The sequence below is a fragment of the Pteropus alecto genome, unplaced genomic scaffold (genome assembly GCF_000325575.1).
Source record: "Pteropus alecto unplaced genomic scaffold, ASM32557v1 scaffold341, whole genome shotgun sequence".
NCBI classification, from domain to species: Eukaryota; Metazoa; Chordata; class Mammalia; order Chiroptera; family Pteropodidae; genus Pteropus; species Pteropus alecto.
The window spans coordinates 246,186-266,072 of record NW_006430739.1 but is presented as its reverse complement, the minus strand read 5'-3'; the positions used below and the strand labels follow the sequence as shown (position 1 = coordinate 266,072).

General features: G+C 41.8%; 1 protein-coding gene across 2 annotated transcripts in view; it reads left to right on the top strand.

The window, feature by feature from the left end:
- Window positions 1-19,887, top strand: part of MTMR1 (myotubularin related protein 1) — a 60,420-nt gene that overhangs the window by 34,808 nt on the left and 5,725 nt on the right. For both annotated transcript variants that reach the window (XM_006905504.3, XM_006905505.3), the window contains 3 exons: window positions 2,769-2,861; window positions 8,284-8,397; window positions 18,121-18,297. In XM_006905504.3, coding sequence (XP_006905566.1) covers window positions 2,769-2,861; window positions 8,284-8,397; window positions 18,121-18,297 — 384 coding nt within the window. The remainder of the gene's footprint in view (window positions 1-2,768; window positions 2,862-8,283; window positions 8,398-18,120; window positions 18,298-19,887) is intronic.

Below are 19,887 nucleotides of genomic sequence, written 5' to 3'. Positions count from 1 at the left end.
TCACCAATGACTGCCACTTGGCCAAGTCCTTCTCTTCTTTGGCCTCTTGATGTTGTTGCTTCTTCCCGTCCTCTGGAAAGTTTCTTTACTTGGCTTCTAGGTCTCTACAAACTTTGAGATGTCCTCCTACGCACCAGCCCTCCCTCTCTCTCCAACCTCTTAATGTTGGGGTGCCCCAGGGCTCAGTGCTTGGATAGTTTCTATTCTATGTACTTAATCCCTTAGTGATCTCAGCCAGTCCCACGAGTTTACACGTGTTTCAAATTTGTCATCTTCTCGCCATTGCCACTGATGTCTCCTTAATTTAGGCCTCACCATCTCCCTTGGGACCATTATGGCAGTCTCTTAATTAGCCTCTGTTGCCTAGACCCTTCCAAACCATCGTCCCCACTGCAGCCAGACAGAGCTTTCTGAGAAGCAGATCTGATGCCGCCACTCTCCTGTGTGAATCCCTCAGAGCCTTCCATGGCACGTGGAGTCGTGGGCAAAGTCCTCAACGTGGCCTTCAAGGCCCTCGCCGATCTGGCCCTAGTCCACCTTTGCAGCCTCACCTTGTATCCCTTCTTTTGCCACATCCTCTGAGCCACAGCTGCGCCTAGCTACTAACGACACCACCGGTGCTCCCACTGCTTCAGATATGATATGTCTCTGGCCAACCAAGAAGTAGGCGCCTTCCTGTCCTTCAAGGTTTATCTCAGATGAGACCTCCTTGACTGACTTGTGTGACTTTCCCTCCTTGTTCCTTCCTCCACCCCATCTGAGGATGGCCACTTGCTCCTTTGTGGCCCCATCATACCCCTTGGAACACTTTACTGCCCTTGTTATTTACAGGTCGTTCTCCCACAACTAGACCATAAGTGAATTATTCATCAAGTACAAGTGCTGTATCTCATTTGTTTTGGTGCCTAGCCACAGGCCTGGCATCTATTGGACACCACGAAAATGGCCAAAATCCCGAAAGCCAGGCAAGATGCATTACATACACCATGGGAGTTCAGTAAATGTCTATTGAAAGAATGAATCCTAAATGTGAGCTGTCAGTGTAAAACTGTTCTCCAGGTGCCTTAAGTACCGAAGAGCAGGCTCTACAAATTATTTTGTGAAGGGGAAGTACAGAATTAAGGCAATGCATGTAGCTGCTATGGGAAACAGTATAGTAGTTCTTTAAAAAATTAAAAATAGTTACCATATGATCCAGCAATTATGCTTTTCGGTGTCTACCCAAAAGAAGTGAAAGCAGAGACTCGAACACATATTCGCACAGCCATGTTCATAGCAGTATTATTCACAATAGCCCAAACATGGAAGCAACTCAAGTGTCCAACAGATAAATGGATAAACAAATATGGTCTATATATACAGTGCAATATTATTCAGCCTTAAGGAAGGAAATTCCGACACACAATACAACATGGATGAACCTTGAGGACATTATGCTAAATGAAATAAGCCACTGACAAAGGGACAGATAGTGTGAGATTCTAATTATAATGAGGTCCTTAGAGCAGACAAATTCATAGAGACAAAGTAGAAAGGTGAGTGCTGGGGGAGGGGGAACAGGGAGCCGTTGTTCCATGGAGACAGGGTTTCAGTTTGAGAAGATGAAAAAGCTCTGGAGGTGGATGTGGTGATGGCTGCACAGTAATGTGAATGCGCTTAATGCCGCCGAGGTGTACACTTAAAACGGTTAAGATGGTCAAATTTATATATGTGTTATATATATATATATCTGTGTGTGTGTGCGTGTGTGTGTGTGTGTGTGTGTGTGTGTGTGTATTATATATAGATAATATGTATGATATATAACCACAATTAAATTTTTAAAAAGAAGGCAATACAATCAATGTTACTCAGAGGTGTTGACATTGACTTGGTCATTTCCTTATTTTAAGTGTTTCCTGCTGGCAGTTTCACAGACCCGGTATTCCTCACTCTCTCTGTGTGGTGATTGCATTGTATCTTCACAAATGTGTTTTCTTTCTCCTTTTTCTTAGTTTATTTGAATCATCAGATTATTTGAAGCTTCTCTTAGAATGCTCACTCTTGAGCTATTTAATTTTAACTTGACATTTTCAATGCTTTCATCCTGTTTGTGTTTGAGATTATCTTTCAATATGAATCTATTGATATCTTCTATAATATCAAAACTTATGAAATACAGTACTACACACATGTCAATTATATCTCAAAACTTGAAAAAAGAAATACAATATTGGACTGTCTTGAGCAAAAACGCTACCCATTACCATCACAAGAGTGAGATTTTGGGGTTCTCAGAGTCACATGGGATTGCTTAAAAGTATATATAGTCAATCATTATTTTGATTCTCAGACTTCCTGACATTTCTGAACAATGGGAAAAACTATTTTTACACTTGTGGAGAAAATGGCAGTCATGCAGTGCTTTATGAGCTACTAATTGGTAGTCCCACGGTGACACTGTACACTTGGTGTGGTGGCCAGGGTTAACCCTGTTATTTATAGGACTAAAAAGTTTGCCAGCCATTTGCTTATCACTGTTGATCCCAGCTATATGAAAGAAAAACCATAAAACAGTCAACATGTAAAAATATAATACACTGAAATTTTGTTCCCTAAGAGTGATGGAAGTCATTTCAATTCAGTGAACATTTTTGAGTGTCTGTTATGTGCCAGGAAGTCAGGCCTTGGGACATACAAGTGAGACATGATTCTTGTCACCAGGCATTTTAAATGACTTTTGAGAGGACTGCGATGCACATTAAAACATTTAATTTCTTTCTTTTCAGCGAGTAGGCCATGGCAATGACAACCATGCGGATGCTGACCGGTCCCCAATATTCCTTCAGTTTATTGATTGTGTTTGGCAAATGACAAGGCAGGTGAGAGATTTCAAGTATATTTCTGACTGATATAGTCTGATTCAAATGTATCTTAAAGTTGAAGGTTAGATAAACTTTCATTTCGTGTTCATTCAAAATGAAGATGTGTGTAAAATATGAGCCCCTCTGTTATTTAATTCATTTTGAATCTATTTAGAAATATAAGAAAATTAGAAACAACCAACTTCGCACCAAAAGTTACTTTTCTTGTGAAAATGGCTTTTGTCAGTCATCCTATCCCCCAGCCTTGCAGACCGAGGCCCAGCTCCTCAGTCATTTTGCCTCTCTTGCTCCCTTTCTGTCGGTGCAAGAACAGTCTCATGCTGTCCTAGAAATATAAGATCCTGCCAGGTGTTAGACATGGGGATGAGACTGGAGGCCAACAAGGGGGATTTGACCAGGAAATCCAGGAATCTCCATTCCCCCCACCAACCCGAGGCCACAGCCCCTCCAACCCCAAGATCACTGAGGGAAATGACTGTCCAAGAACCCATGGCAGATAGGAAGCTGCAGAGTATCTTGTCATCACCTGGTGCTTAGTTCGCAAAGCCCAAGGCATGGGGTCCTGGTAAGTGAGGCTGTGTGCGGACTCCCCTCCCGTCAGCTAGGCAGGCCCAGAGGGCTTTGGTTCAGAGCAGGCAACAGGCAGGTGCTGTTTTTCCCCTCATCTCCAACATCCAAGCCCGAGTCTGGAGACTTACTCTCATGATGGGAGATCGTGTCAGAGAAACGGACCCGGAATCAGAGAGAGAGATGGAGCCAGACGCAGAAAGGCAGAGACACAGGGAGAGAGGGCGGGTAATGGGGCTGTGTGGAGAGAGAGAGACAGAGAAGTTTCCCAAGTGCCTGCTGCCCAGCCCGGTTGAGGGTGGGGTTGTGGGGGAAGGAGAACGAGAAGATAGGAACCATGTCTAGGCGCTCTCCTTCCTGTTGGTCTGGAGCTCTGGTCATGGTGGCCTCAGTCATGTGACGGGGACCAGCCGGAAAGACCTGCTGGTGACTAGCGTGACTCCACGAACAGCCATGGCACTCATGAGCACTCTTCCTGGCTGCCTTTTCAAAGGATGTCTACCTCCCCCACCCAGAAAGCCTGTGAAATACCAGTCCCATTTTCCTCACTGTCAGCCTGTGTTACCGATGGGAGTGTGTGGTGAGAAGAAAAAGGCTGAGAACCACCATGCTGCCTGTGTCTCCTCTCCATCTCAACTGAGGCTTCTCCTTGAGGGTCACTGGAGGACCAGCAGTCACAGCTCTCTGCCTGGCATGCACACTGTCAGCACCTGGAAACTTAAAAGTTCACATGCTTGGGCCTGTTTCTGGGGACCCTTCTTCTTACAGGCCTGGGTATGTAGTTCCTTAAAGCTCCCCAGGTGGTTCTGATGTGCATGTGAATTAGAGGATCAGTAATCTAGATCAGTGGTCCCCAAGCTTTTTGGCACCAGGGACCGGTGCTCCTATGAGAATCTAATGCCTGATGATCTGAGGCGGAGCTGAGGTGATGATGCTAGCGCTGGGGAGCGGCTGCAAATACAGATGAAGCTTTGGCCGCTCTCCTCCTGCTGTGCGGCCTAGTTCCTAACAGGCCACAGATAGTACCAGTCCACGGACTGGGGGTTGGGGACCCCTGGTCTAGATCATGGCCCCAAGTGCAGACCAGGTTCCAGTAGGCTCAGCTTCCCCTGGGAATTGTTAGAGATGCAAATTGTCAGGCTCTAACGCTGGACCTGCTGACATGAGGATCTTATGAAAATGCAGATTCTGATCCATAAGTCTGGAGCCAAGACCGAGCCAGAGAGCCTGCATTTCTAACAAGCTCCCAGGTCATGCTGCTGGTCCACAGATTACATTTGCAGTACCAAGGGACTCAAGAGCACAGATGTATCTTCAGCAATAAGGACAAAAGTTGGGGGTGGTTCTAAGTAGCCGAAGTGACTTCCCAGAGTCCTCGGGCCTCCCTTATAGCCCACTCTTACTTTTTAGATTAGCTGCCAAGCTGATTGGGCTCAACCATCATGAGTATCAGGTCACAGCTGACTGAAAGCAGCTGGTCTTAGAGGTAGGCACCTTTGTATAAGTGACAGGTAACAGGGAACACTTACCTAAAAGACATGGAGGCTGGCTAGAAGCCTCACTGTTTTGTGTGCCATGCATTTCTTGCCGTTCATATCGACACTGAGCCAGTAACAAAATTCAATGACAGTTACATTCAAATTAAATGATGGCTACATTCAGGTTAAGACAAAGTATAAATCCATCTTAGAAAAGCTTCATAAAAACGTTGAACACAAAAATAATTCTGATGCTTCTGAAGGGATAAGCAGTGTTTTCGTGGACGTGAAGTAGCTTATTCCTCCAAAACATGGGTGCGTTTTTAACACCTTCAAGCTGGCTACCACTTTTCATGTTGATTAGTGCATATTTTCATGTCTAATTATATAATTTTGTAGTATTTATTGGTTTTTTAAGAAAGAAAATAAGGGGTTTGGATTAGAATTCAGATGCCTCTCACAGCCCTAAGATTCTGTCCATGTACTGGACACAATTATTTAAAAATAATGTCAATGCATTAGAAGCAGAAACATGAATGATCAGTCTTTAACTCTCAATTATCAATTAAGTCACAAGTGAATGAGACATAGCTTGTTAGAAGAGATGTGTTAATTAACAAGATTTAACTTATTTTTAGGTTGCCTACTGCTAAATTAAGTAAGCTAAGTCAGTGTGAAGTTGTCAGAAATCTCAGAATAAAATGAACTAGTCTCTGCACAAATTGATATAAAAGGAACAAAGGGAAAAAGTAATTGAGAGATCCTTTAGAAAAGAGTCTCAAAGATATTCTATAGCAGCCATACTTTAATAGACTCTTTACCCTTTGGGATAAGTTTAATAAGTTGATATTTTTTGTCCCTCGAGGTACAGAGTTTCTTTATGGATTTCTGTGGAGTGTTTGAAACTATTTAGGTAAATGGTACAATTTCCAGGTAAAGAGACCCAAACAAACTATAAATTACAGAGACTTAATCTTTCGTTTGTATTGCTCTACCTGTTGTCGCTTGCCCTAACGAAATGTTTTCTGAGTTGAATTTAATGCCACAGTGCCCTTTGAATGCGAATAACATTCCTGACCCAACGGTGAGTAGATGGAGCCCTTGTGTCCCAGGGTCACAGGTGCTGATGGCCTTGAGCTGAACCCCGCCTCCCCTCACCTCCCATATCTGGTGCCCACTAGGCCAGAATTAAGGCACATGGTCAGTGGTGCTAGAATGCCAGCTGAGCTCCCAGATACAGAGCTCAGGCCAGGGTCTAGAATGAAGACTCACACGACTTCAAAAATACATCAATAAAAGCTTTGCTGTCCTGTTAGTAAACATATATTTTTAAGTATTTGAAAAGAATTTGTAGATTTTTCCATTCCTATCCTTAATAAAGCTTCCATATACACAAATGTTATATGCTCGCTTAAAATTAATAAATTTAATGCTGCCAGTAATTTATGGACAGGGCATAACTAAGCTGCATAGAAAAATACTAGGAAAGTGGATATAATTATTCAGGCTTTTAAAGATAGCCATTTGGAATGTGAGGCCATTGTCAAGAGTTATAACGGACAATCTTAAAGGCTCTGAGAGAGAAGTAACCAGTCCCTATCTTTAGCATTTCAGCCAGATTTAGTTAATCTAATCTAGTTTCCAGAGGTTTCTGAAGAGGCATTCTGATAGGCCTCTTCGGAACAGACTTGTGCGTTTCTACGAGAGCAATCCTTAAGATGGAGAGAGAAGCAGATCTTAGTCCAGGGTAGCTGAGCAGAATTCCTCCAGTTGGATAATCTAATAGCCTGGTGAAGAAAATAATTTCATTTGGAGTTTGGACAGTCCTGGGGTGGCCTTTGTTTTTCCCTTTTTTTGTTGAGAGTCAAAATGAAAGTTTATTAGAAAAGGGATAACACTCCACAGACAGAGTGTGTTCTCCTCTCAGAGGCAGAAAGTGAGAAGGACAGTGCAAGAGACACAGAGACAGAGTAAAGGCACTGAGAGGGACTGAGAGGGACAGAGACAATAGAGACGAGGACAGTGAGAGAGACAGAGAAAAAGGCACTGAGAGGGACCGGCTTTCGTTTCTAATTGAGAAGCTTGTCCGTGGATTAGCAAAATAATTTAAGCTAAAAAAAATTTGCCTGGCAGTGACCCTAGTTGTCACTGTAGACATGACAAGATTAGTCACGATAGTGTGCAAACATCACTGATTAGGGAATAGGTCTTTAAAGTAAACTGACAAGTAAAAATATGCCGGGCAGTTCTATTTAGTTGTGTTCTAATTAGCTTTGTTTCAGTCAGTAGATGATAAATATTTTCCTATGTTTTAAAGTAGAATTCTGGCACAGGGTAGGACCCCATGCCTGCTGCTAGGATCATTATTATAATTTCCAGATTGTCTGCTCATGGCTACCAAGTGCCAGCTACTGGCTAGATTCTCCTGGCAATGGAAAAGTCTTTGCTGGAATTCTCCAAGACCCCATTAAGGATCGCCCAAAACAACAGTTGAGATAATGATGTGATTTTCTTCCTTATTCCGTTCATATGGTGAATGACAGTAATTGAATTTTTTTGTAACATTATTGATTTTCAAATGTTGAACCAGCCTTTCCTCCCAAGATTAAACCCACATGGTTGTATTGCGGGACCCTTATTATGTAGTGCCAGGTTCAATTTGCCTATATATTGGTAAAGATTTAGGGGTGTATGTTCACGGAGTTGTCTCTGTGGGGAGGTTTATGAGTTGTTTCTTTAATGGATATAGATTTTCTATTTTGCTTAAGTCGCTGTTGGTATATGCTGTGCCTATGGTCCACCCCGCTTCTCTGTGGCTCGGAACGTGCCTCCAGGCAGAAAGTTGAGACAATAGTAGGGCTCACCTCCTTGTTTCTTTTCTCTTGGGTGTCACAGTCCCATGTTGCCTGTCGCCAGTTTCTGAAAACACCTGTCTCATGTATTCTGTCCAGCTTTCCAGTTGTTCCTGGCAGAAGGGTGAATGTGGGCTTTGTTCTGCCATTATGACCAGAAATGGAGCTCCATAAGCTTTTTCAGGCATCAAAGAGAATGGCAGTTTTTGTTGCTTTAAGTTCAGCAAGATCTATAAGCTTGGACTCGAAACTATAGATAAATGGGCTCCGTCTCCCTTTTAATTTTCGACTATAATCCCAGTTGCAGTTTAGCTGTCCTTCACAAAATATTGAAAACACTGTTTTCTTTTTCTTTTTATTAGATTTATTGGGGCGACATTGGTTAATAAAATTATGTAGGTTTCAAGTGTACAATAATACGTCATATGTATATTGTATTGTGTTCACCACCCAAAGTTAAATTTCTGCCCATCACCGTAAATCAGAAATTGAACTTTAACCTTATTTCTCTCTCCATTTAAGTTTCCTTCAGCGTTCGAGTTTAATGAACTATTCTTGATTACAATCTTGGATCACCTTTATAGCTGTCTCTTTGGGACATTTTTGTGCAACTGTGAACAGCAGCGATTCAAAGAGGTAAGTACGTTATATCCTATCCATTGCTTTCCTGATTGCTCGGGTGCCTTTCCCTAAGTGCCATTGTAGAACGAGGGCTGAATGGAGAGGAGATTTGGGTCTAGCCCTGCTGCCGTCTGTAGATGGAGAGGTTGTGCTGGATGCATGCCTGGGATCAGCACCCCAGTGCAGCTGTCTGATCTTCCTCGTTGTCTGATACAAGCCCCTCACTTTGTGGGAGTCAGGGGGTTGGGACAGCGAGCCCATGGCTCTCTGAGGTCTGTAGGGTCAGTCCTAGATCCTGGACCCCCTAACTCCAGGCTCGTGTACTTTCCACCGCACCAACTCCAATACGAGAAGACTTGCTTGTCATTCTCTGTGCTATTGGGCAGAGGGCACTTGGAGATCTGGGAAAATGGTGTCTGTAAATGAGCCACAAACCTCCCTCTGGATAGCGAGCTAAACTTTCTTCTCCATCAAGCTGGTAGAGCAGTGGCTACTGAGCTGCAGAGTCACATCTCAGCTCTTCTTCCTTTGGGATAAAAGAAATCATCGAAAGTGAGGAACTGTTGGGGAAAGGCAGATTAAAGAGCATCCTCTGGGTAACAGAAGAACACTATGGCCTGTGGGAGAAGTGTATTAGAACATTATAGAACACAGGAAGAGACAGTAGGTCACCAGCACCTCCTCCCTCTCTCTCAGCCTCCCCACAGCTGAGTGCCCCTCATTCTGCGCCACTCCCCTCTGGCTCTCCCCCACCTCACTGGCCTCCCCTGCTCAGTCTCTTCCCTTTTTTATTAAAATTAGTGGGGTGACATTGGTTAATGAAGTCATAAAGGTTTCAAGTATACAATTCAATAATATGCCATATGTGTATTACATTGTGTGTTCACCACCCAAAGTTAAATTTCCTTCCATCGCCATATATTTAACCTCCTTTACTCTTACCTACCTCCCCTCCTCCCCACTTTCCCTCTGGTAAACCACTAAACTGTTGTCTGTGTCTATGAGTTTTTGTTTTTCTTGTTCATTTGTTGCTGTTTTATATCCCACATGAGTGAAATCATACGGTTCTCAACTATTTCTGACTTATTTCACTTAGCGTGACAATCTCAAGATCCATCCATGTTGTCACAAATAACAGTATTTCATCTTTTCTTACTGCCAAGTAATATTCCGTTGTATATATGTACCACAGCTTCTTTCTCCAATCTTTTATTGTAGGACACTTCGGTCGCTTCCATGTCCTGCCCATTGTGAATAATGCTGCTATGAACATCGGAGTGCACATGTGTTTGCGGATAAATGTTTTCAAGTTTTGTGGGTAGATACCTAGAACAGGGATTATTGGGTCATATGGTAATTCTATTCTTAATTTTTTGAGGAAACTCCATCCTGTATTCCAGTTTACATTTCCACCAGCAGTTTGAGGGTTCCCTTTTCCCCACAACCTCTCCAACATTTGTTATTACTTGTTCTGTCGATGATGGCCATTCTGACAGGTGTGAGGTGGTATCTCATTGTGGTTTTGATTTGCATTTCCCTAATAGCTGGTGAAGTTGAGCATTTTTCATGTCTGTTGGCCATTTGTATGTCTTCTTGGGAGAAGTGTCTGTTCAGGTCCTCTGACCATTTTTTAATTAGTTGGATTTTTTTTTTTGAGTTGTAGGACTTCTTCGTATATTGGATCTTAGCCCTTATCAGAAGTGTCGTTTGCGAATATCTTCTCCCATTCAGATGGTTGTCTCTTTGTTTTGTTGATGGTTTCTTTTGCTGTGCAGAAGCTTTTTAGTTTGATGTAGTCCCATTCATTTATTTTAGCTCTTCCTCACCTTTGAGGTCAACTTTATGACCTCTCTAAATCCAAGGTCCATGAGTTCAGTATCGATGTTTTCTTCTATGCAATTTATCATTTCAGGTCTTATATTTAGGTCTTTGATCCATTTTGAGTTAATTCGGGCGTATGGTGATTGATAGCAGTCTAGTTTCATTATTTGCATGTGGCTTTCCAATTTTCCCAGCACCATTTATTAAAGAAGCTTTCCTTTCTCTGTTGTATGTTTTTGGCTCCTTTGTCGAAAATTATTTGCACATATATACAGGGGTTTATTTCTGGAATCTCAGTTCTGTTCCATTGGTCTGTCTCTTTTTCTGCCAATACCATGCTGTTTTGATTATTGTCGCTTTGTAGTATGATTTGAAGTCAGGCAGAATGACGCCTCCAGCTTTGTTCTTTTTTCTCAGGATTGCTTTGGCTATTTGGGGTCTTTTGTGCCTCCATACAAATCTGATTTTTGTTCTATTTCTTTAAAAAAAATGATGCCATTGTTGAATTTGATGGAGACTGCATTAAATCTGTGTGTTGCTTTGGATAATACAGCAATTTTAACTACATTGCTTCTTCCAATTCATGAACATGGAATATCTTTCCATTGCCTTGTGTCTTCTTCAATTTCTTTTAGTTTTCAGTGTATAGGTCCTTCATATGCTTCATTAGGTTTATTTTTAGGTATTTTCTGTTGCAATTTTTATCCAGTTCTTTTTCTGAAAATTGTTAGTATAGGAATGCTGTGGATTTTTGTACATTATTTTGTATCCTGAAGCTTTGTTTATTGTTTCTAATAGTCTTTTAGTGGAGTCTTTAGGGTTTTCTCTATAATCATGTCATTTGCAAAAAGTGACAGTTTGACTTCTTCATTCCCAATTTGGATGCCTTTCATTTCTTTCTCTTGCCTGATTGCACTTGCTAGGACTTCCAACACTATATTGGATCATAATGGTAATAGCGGACAGCCTTGTCTTGTTCCTGATCTTGGAGGAAAGGTTTTTAGTTTTTCAGCATTAAGTATGTTAGCTAAGGATTTGTCATATATGGCCTTCGTTATGTTGAGGTACTTTCCTTTTATACCCATTATCTTAAGTGTTTCAGTCATAAATGATGCCGTATCTTGTCAAATGTTCTTTCTGCATCTATTGATAAGATCATATGATTTTTATCATTTCGTTTATGTGGTGTATCATGTTAATCGATTTACGTATGTTAAAGCATCACTGTGCTCCTGGAATGAACCCCACGTAGTCACGATGTATAATCTTTTTAATGTATTGTTATATTTGATTTATTGTATTTTGTTTAGGACTTTTGCATCTGTATTCATCAGAGATATTGGTCTACAGTTTTCTTTGTGTTATTCTTACCAGGTTTTGGTATCAGGGTAAGGTTGGCCTCATAAAATGAGTTAGGAAGTATTACCTCTTCAATTTTTTGGAAAGTTTGAGAAGAATATGTATGAAATCTTTTTTGAATGTTTGGTAGAATTCACTGGTGAAGCCATCTGGTCCTGGACTTTTACTCTTTGGGAGGTTTTTGATGGTTTTTCAATTTCCATACTGTCGATTAGTCTATTTAGATCTTCTAGTTCTTCATGATTCAGTCAAGGAAGGTTGTATCTTTCTAAGAACTTGTCCATTTCTTCTAGGTTATTAAATTTGGTATTGTATAATTTTTCATAGTATTCTTGTATGATCCTTTGTGTTTCAGTAGTATCTTTCATTTCTTTTTGTTCATTTGTATCCTTTCTCTTTTTTCCTTAGTTTAGCCAGGAGTTTGTCAATTTTATTAATCTCAACCAGCTCTTTGTTGCATTACTTTTTCCTATTTTTGTTTTCAATTTCATTATATTCTCTAATTTTTATTATTTCATTCCTTCTGACTTTGGGCTTCATTTGTTCTTTTTTTAGTTTTTTAAAGATGTTAGGTTGTTTTGGGGGGATTATTTTATTTCTCGATAGGTCTGTAATGATATGAACTCTCTCTCCTCTTATTACCACTTTTGCTGTGTCTCAAAAGCTTTGATTTGTTGTAATTTTATTCTCATTTGTTTCTATGTATCTCTTGATCTCTCCTTTTCTTCGATGACCCAGTCGTTCCTTAGTAGCATGTTGTTTAATCTCCATGTATTTGTGGTTCTTCCCACTTTCTTTTTACAATCGATCTCCAGTTTCAAAGTATTATGGTTAGAAAACATGCTTGGTATCATTTCAATCTTCTTAAATTTGTTGAGGCTGCTTTTGTGTCCCAGCATATGGTCTATCCTTGAGAATGTTCCATGTGTAGTAGAGAAGAATGTATAAGCTGCTGTTTTGGGATGAAGAGCTCTGTAAATATTGATAAGGTCCAGTTGGTCTAATGTGTCATTTAAGGATATTTCCATATCGATTTTCTGTTTGGATGATCTGTCCATAGCTGACAGTGGGATATTTAGGTCCCCCCTTGTAATTGTGTTTTTGTCAGTTTCTCCTTTTATTTTGTTGCTCCCTGATCGGGTGCATATATGTTGACAAGTGTTATGTCTTCTTGGCGTACTGTCCCCTTTATCATGAAATGTCCATCTTTGTCTCATTACTTTTTGTATCTTGAAGGCTGTTTCTTTAGATATAAGTATGGCTACACCGGCTTTTCTCTGGATGCCATTTGCTTGGAGTATTGTTTTCCATCCTTTCACATTGAGTCTGTATTTGTTTTTGCAGCTGAGATGTGTCTCTTGAAGGCAGCACATGGTCAGGCTTTGTTTTTTCATCTATCCTGCTACTCCGTGCCTTTTAATTAGTTCAGCCTATTTACATTAGGGTGATTATTGATATATGTGGACTTCCTGTAGCCAATTTATCTTTTGTTTTCTGGTAGATTACTGTCTGCATTGTTTTTTTCTTTTTCTTTTCTTTTTGTCCTTATGGTTCTGTAATTTTGGTGTTTTATGGTTTTCCCCTCTCTTGGTTTATATGTCTCAGTTCTGGATTTTTGTGTGTGTAGTCACCATTAAGTTTATGTAAAGGAAAGTTTCATATATACAGTAGTCCTTTTTCTCCATTCCCCTTTGCAGATTCAGATCTTTATTCCTTCCCCTTTTGTTTTTGTCATTTCAAATTACCCCTATTTATGCTGTATGTTCATTTCTAGATTGCAGTAGTTGTCGTCTTAGTTTTTTTTTTTGACCTTTAACCATTACGTAGTATTTAAGCTTATAATATCCTGTTCTTAATAAGAGTTGCACTTTCCTGTTTCTGTATGCCTGTTAGTCATCTTACCCATAGTTATGTATTTTTTTTTTGTCCTTTTGTTTCAGGTAAAATTACCCCTTCAGTATTTCCTGTAATTTAGGCCTTTTGGTGGAAAATCCTCTCAGCTTTTATATGTCTGAAAAGGTCTTTATTTCTCCTTCATATCTAAAGGAGAACTTTGTTGGATATGTTATTCTTGGCTGGTAATTTCTCTCTTTCAATACTATGACTATGTGGTTCCACTACCTCCTAGTTTGTGAAGTTTGTGCTGAAAGGTCCAATGATAGTCTAATGAGTTTTCCTTTATAGGTTACTGTTTTATTTTCTCTGGCTGCCTTGAGAATTCTTTGTCATTAATTCTTGACAATTTTAATATGTGTCTTAGAGAAGGCCTTTTTGTGTTGAGATAATTAGGCATTCCGTTTGCTTCATGGATTTGAGGATCCAGTTCTTTCCATAGGTTTGGGAAATTCTTCTCAACTATTTGTTTGAATACGCTCTGTTCCCTTTTCTCTCTTTTCTCCTTCTGGTATACCCATTATTGTTTCTTTTTCTGATGGTGTCAGATAGTAAAATCTTTTATTTTTTTTCACTCTCAAGCCTCTCTTCTTCCATCTGAATTGTTTCCAGATTTCTGTCTTCGATATCACTAATTCTTTCCTCCATCTGGTTATCTCTATTTCCTAGGCTTGCTATTTTATTCTTAATCTCTTTTAATGAGTTCTTCATGTGCAGAAGGTCTATTGGCTCTTTTTTGTAGTTTCAGTCTCCTTGGTCATATATTCCTGTTGTTCATTCATTTTTGTATCTAAGTTCATTGAACTGTTGATCAGAACTTTCTTGCATCTCATTTTTTCAGAAGTGCAATCTTGAATTGTCTGTCATTTAAATCTCATATTTCTCTATCTTTAAGCTTATTTTCTGGAGATTCTTCATTTTCTTTCTGAGCTGCCTTGTCACCTTGTTTGTTCATGGTGTTCGATGGACTATTTCTCCGCCTGGGCATTAATGGGAATGTACCCCGATTTTCTTCTTTGAACAGAAAATTTATTATATAGTGATCTCTCTTTAGCAAGTTGATAAGAAGAGGCTTTTCTTTTGATTTACCTTAGGTGGCGCCCAAGTCTCCTAGATCTCTGCGCTGAGGTTAAAAATACCCTTTGTTCTCTGGGGAGGTGTTTGTCTCCCCTGTGCGACGAGATTTCTTCAGTCCCTGGGCTCTACCCCATGAGAGAATGTGAAGTGCAGTGGGAGTCCGGGCCTCTGAAAAGGCCTTGAAGTCCCAGTACTCTGCTCCAACTGCCAGTTGCAATGCTCCACTGCTTCCTTCTGAAGCGGCTGGTGGGTTGTGTTGGGAGAGGCCAGCAGTATGTCTGTGGCTATTTTCTCTCCAGTAATGCTGGCCCTCAAGCTTTGGCTGCCTTGTTTCTATATCTCCACCCATCACTGGGACCAGCTGCAGTGTGTTTCAGTTCTTTTTGCTGCAGCTTCCCCTGGGGCTCAGTGCTAGCTCTGGTAGGGTGGGGGGTGCATTCTAGGATGGTGGAGGGAGGCGGACAGGCTCTGTGACTCTGCTTTCTGTCTGGCAATGGTGGTTGCTAAGACACAGCTGTTGCCCCTCTGCATTTGGTCTCTGCCCTGCTCTGTGCCCTGATCACTGAGCTGTGCCATGTGGAATATGCTGATCACTCAGGCAGGACTATTTGGGCTTCGGAAAGTGAGAACTGCCACCTAACTTCCTCTCCCTGCATTTTGCAGGGACCTCTGAGCTGTGTCTGCAGCATCAGTCTCCAGCATTGTCCCACTCCCCTCCCTTTCCTCCTCCCTTTCTCGCCAGATTTGCCCTCTTTCAGATTCTCTGATGCGCAGATCTCTCAGACATGTCTGTGTACTAGGCTGGGTATTATCTGTTGTCTGTTGGACTGTAGTTGTTCGGTTTATTGTAATTTTAAGGGGAGAGATCGGGGAGATCCTTCACACTGCAATGCTTCTGACCCAATTTCCTCCCTTTTAACCCATCTCTAACTTGGAGTCACCTGGGCCCAGTCCTCGGTCCTCTTCTCGCCTTAAACTCTGTGTTCTCTCTCGAGGTGATTTCATCTGTCTTAGGGCTCTAAATTCCATCTGGCTCCTCCTCTGCTCTTCCAAATCTCAGTAAATGGCACCTCTGCCCATTGAGATGCTGAGGCCAAATACATAGGGGTCATCTTCAATTCCTCTCTTGTCATCACCACAGCTGCCACATCCAATCCATCGGCGAGTACTGCTGGGCCTGTCTCCCAAATACATTCTTCATGTGGCCACTTCTCACTGCTTCATAGCTATAAGCCTAGAAATGGACCTCACGCCCTCTGTCTCTGATCTCTAGCAGTCCTCTCTAAACATGGCACCCAGGCAGGACTCCCAAGCTTCAGTCCTGCCACATGCATCTCCCCTGCTTGAAACTTCCTCATGGCTTCCTACTGTGATCAGGATAAAACCCACATTCCTGCGGGCTCAGTGTGACAGTGCCCTGTCAACCTCTTAATTAAAAAAACTGGTGAATTTTATGGTATGCGATGTATGTCAATAAGCCATTTTTAAAAATCAACAGAAGAATGAAGGTCATATGTAGAATTTAAACCCTTGTCGTCTTTTTTTTTTTTTTTGCCAAAATGTACTCTTTTAAAAAAGAGTTCTCTTGAGATATATTTTATATAGCATACAATTCACCCTTTAAAAACGTTCAGTTCAATGGTTTTTAGTATATTGTGTGCAACCATTACCATCCTTCATAAAATATTCATCATCCAAAAAAGTAACTCCATATCCATTAGCAGTGACTCCCGATCCCCCAGTCCCCAGCCCCAGCCCCAGCCCCTGGCAAACACTAATCTACTTTCCATCTCTATGGAATCCCCTCTTCTGGACATTTCATATAAGTGGAATCATAAAATGTTTGTCCTGTGACTGGCTTATTTTCACTCAGTATGTGTTCAAGCTTCATCCATGTTGTAGCATGTCAGTACTTCCTTCCTTTTTATGGCTGAATAATATTTCACTGAATGGAGAGACCATATTTTATCCAGTCATCAGCGATAGATTTGGGGAGTTCTTTCTACTTTGGGCTATTATGAATAATGCTATGAATACTCATGTACAACATTTTGTACGGACACATTTTCGTTTATCTTGGGTAAAAACATAAGAGTAGGGTCGCTGGGTCAGATGGTAACTCTAGGTTAACCTTTTGAGGAACCCCAGACTGTTTCCTAAAGCAATTGCAACATTTTACATCCTCATCAAAAATGTTCGAGAGTCCTCTTTTCTCCACATCCTTGCAGGCACTCGTTGAACCTGGAGGTGGGGCTTTTTGATTCTAGCCATCCCAGTGGGTGCGAAGTGAGATTTCATTGTGGTTTTGATGTGCATTTCTTGATGACTAATGATGTTGAACATCTTTTCGTGTACTTGGTGGCCATCTGTGTATCTTCTGTGGACAAGTGTTTATTCAGATCCTCTGCCCTGTTTTTAGTTGGGTTATTTGTCTTTTTTATTATGGAGTTGTAAGAGTTCCTTATGTATTTATATGTACAAATCCCTTGTCAGATATGATTTGCATAAGTTTTCTCTCCTTCTGTGCATTGTCATTTTACTGTTTTGATGGTGTCATTCGAAACAAATCTTTAATTTTGATAAAATCCAATTTATCTAGTTTTCTTTCGTTGCGTGCGCTTTGGGTGTCATATCTAAGAAACCATTGTCTAACCCAAGGTCATTTTGATTTGAGCCTGTGTTTTTATCTAAGAATGTTATACTTTTAGCTCTTAAATTTAGGTCTGTGATCCACTTTCAAGTTATTTCATGTGTATAGTGTGCAATAAAGGTCCAATTTCATTCTTTTGCATGTGGTTATCCAGTTATCCCAGCACCAGTTATTGAAAAGACTATCTTTCCCCCATTTTCTTGGCACCCTCGTTGAAAATCAGTTGACTGTAAATGCAAGGCTTTGTTTCTGTGTTTTCTAACCCATTGATCCACATGTCTGTCCATCCTATGCCAGCACCACCTTGATTAGTGTGGCTTTTAAACTGAGAAATGTTTTGAAATTGGGAAGTGTGAGACCTCCAAATTTGTTGTCTTTTTCAAGATCGGTAACGTAAATGGTTATTGCATTTCTAAACAGTGTACTATAAAATTGGGTGGTGGGGAGAAATAATTTAATGATATATTGACTTCTCCGTTTAAGGCTTCTCTAGCCTACAATTCTGGCATGTTTTTCCCAAGATTGCCATGATATTCCAGTGAAAGGAGTCTTATCTATAAATTCTACTCACAGTCCTTAACATTAAGAGTTACAAAAACAAACTGAAAACCAGAATTAACAATATATTTGTTATCGATGAGCCCCATCACCCCGTGATTGTTAGAAAGTTCTCATTCTGCTTTCACACAGACGCAGTCGTCAGTGTCACCTAACTGAGCACTATGTTTATCCATGACAGTAATCCGTGTGTTTTCATGTCATACGGAGCGTGAGGTGATGCACAACAGAGGAATGGAGGTGGTAAAATGTTCCTGAATTTTTTACCGTTTGAACTTACTTCATTCATTATTCAAGTCCTTTTCTTTATGTACTATGAATGCTTGAGGATATGAAGCAAAGTTGAATTTATTTCAGTGTATTCCTTTTTTGTTTTTCAGGATATATATACGAAGACTATATCTCTATGGTCTTATATCAATAGCCAACTCGATGAATTTTCTAATCCCTTCTTTGTGAATTATGAAAACCACGTGTTATATCCTGTTGCTAGTCTGAGTCACTTGGAATTATGGGTAAACTATTATGTGCGATGGAATCCCCGAATGAGGCCCCAGGTATCGTTTGGTTTTTTTGTTTGTTTGTTTGTTTTTCTTTTCTAAAGACTATGTCTTACTTCAAGTAAAGATGGTGTTACACAAATGTGTACATGCCGGGTGTTAGCATATCGTACCAAAGGTCTTCTGCCCTCACCTGCAGCAGATCCCTTCCACACACTGACACGGATGCCGTTTGCTGGGTTAAGAGTTCAAAATCTTAGCTGTTGTCTGTCTTCTGCCACCTGGTCTCGGACTTCTACCTTCCAGATCTGGGAGGCGGTACATAGATGAAGTGCTACTGACCATCACATTTGACTCGGTCTCTCTAGGGAAGGGACCCGGAGGCGATGTGGGGGGAGCGGTATCGATTATGCAGGGTACCGCACGTGGAGTTGGTGGGGGGGCGGGTATTTGAAAACTGCATCGCGGTTCCAGTTTCTGGACTCTGGTGACACAGCAGAAAGAGGGCCTGTGCTGAGTCGCGGAGCAGGCGCCCCTTGCGAAAGGGGTCACATTTCTCCCTCCTGCCACACTTTTTCACGGTAACATTTTCTGAGATTGAAAAAATATGAGAGACGGGTGTGCAGCAGGGCCAGACGGCCGAGCTGTGATCGCTCTGGGTGTTCAGTGGCTGAGCCTTTGCTGTGGCTCGGGCACCGTCAGTTAGGGTGCCTGAGGTGCCCCCCACAAGCCCCTGCTCTACGTGGTCCTGCCCTGCCCCCGTCTCCTCCACAGGAGTGGCCAGGGCATGGTTGGTGCCGGGTGGGGAGCAGACCGATGGAGGCAGCCCTCACCTCAGTGCACAGGTGGCTTTCTGGCAGTCCGGAAGCGGCGTTCCCAGGGCCTTGTTTAACATCATTGCTTCCGTCGGCCACAGACATGGTCCGCCTTTCCTCTCGGCCCTCTTCCTCCTCAGTCTTTCCCTCTTCAGCCCTTCGTCTTCAGTCTCTCCAGACCTATTTCATTTCTGTCTTACTTCACTGCGTGTGCTGTACAAAGTACCACAGACCGGGGAGGCTTGAACAACAGAAATGTATTGTCTCCTCGTTCTGCGGGCTGCAAGTCCCAGATCAGGTGTCAGCAGGGTTGGTTCCGTCTGAGGGCTGTGAGGGGAGGGTCTGGTCCCGGTCCCTCTCCTTGACCTATAGATGGCCACCTCTCCCTGTGTCTCTACACATCGTCTTCCCTTCATGTGTGTCTATCTCTCTGTGCCAAAATTTCTCCTTTTCATAAGGACACCAGTCGTGTTGGATTAGGGCCCACGCTAATGGTTTCACTTCAACTTGATCCCCTCTGTAAAAGCCCCATCTCCAAATACAGTCACATTCTGTGGTGCTGGGGGTTAGGACTACGACATATGAATGGGGGGTACAATTCAACCCCTAGTAATCCCCAAGCCTTACGAACCATGGGGAAAGACTGAACTGTTCATTCCCCTTTTCAGCTGGCCTGGCACTTGAACTTGGGAGGTAACATCACTTCACTAACCTTCCCACCCTGCTGTACGCTCAGCTCCAGGTTCCATCTGATGGTTGCAAAGTGCTGCCCAGGGCGCCTTTCCTCTCCTGACCAGCTCCCTAACACCACGGCCCAACCAGCTCCTCACTC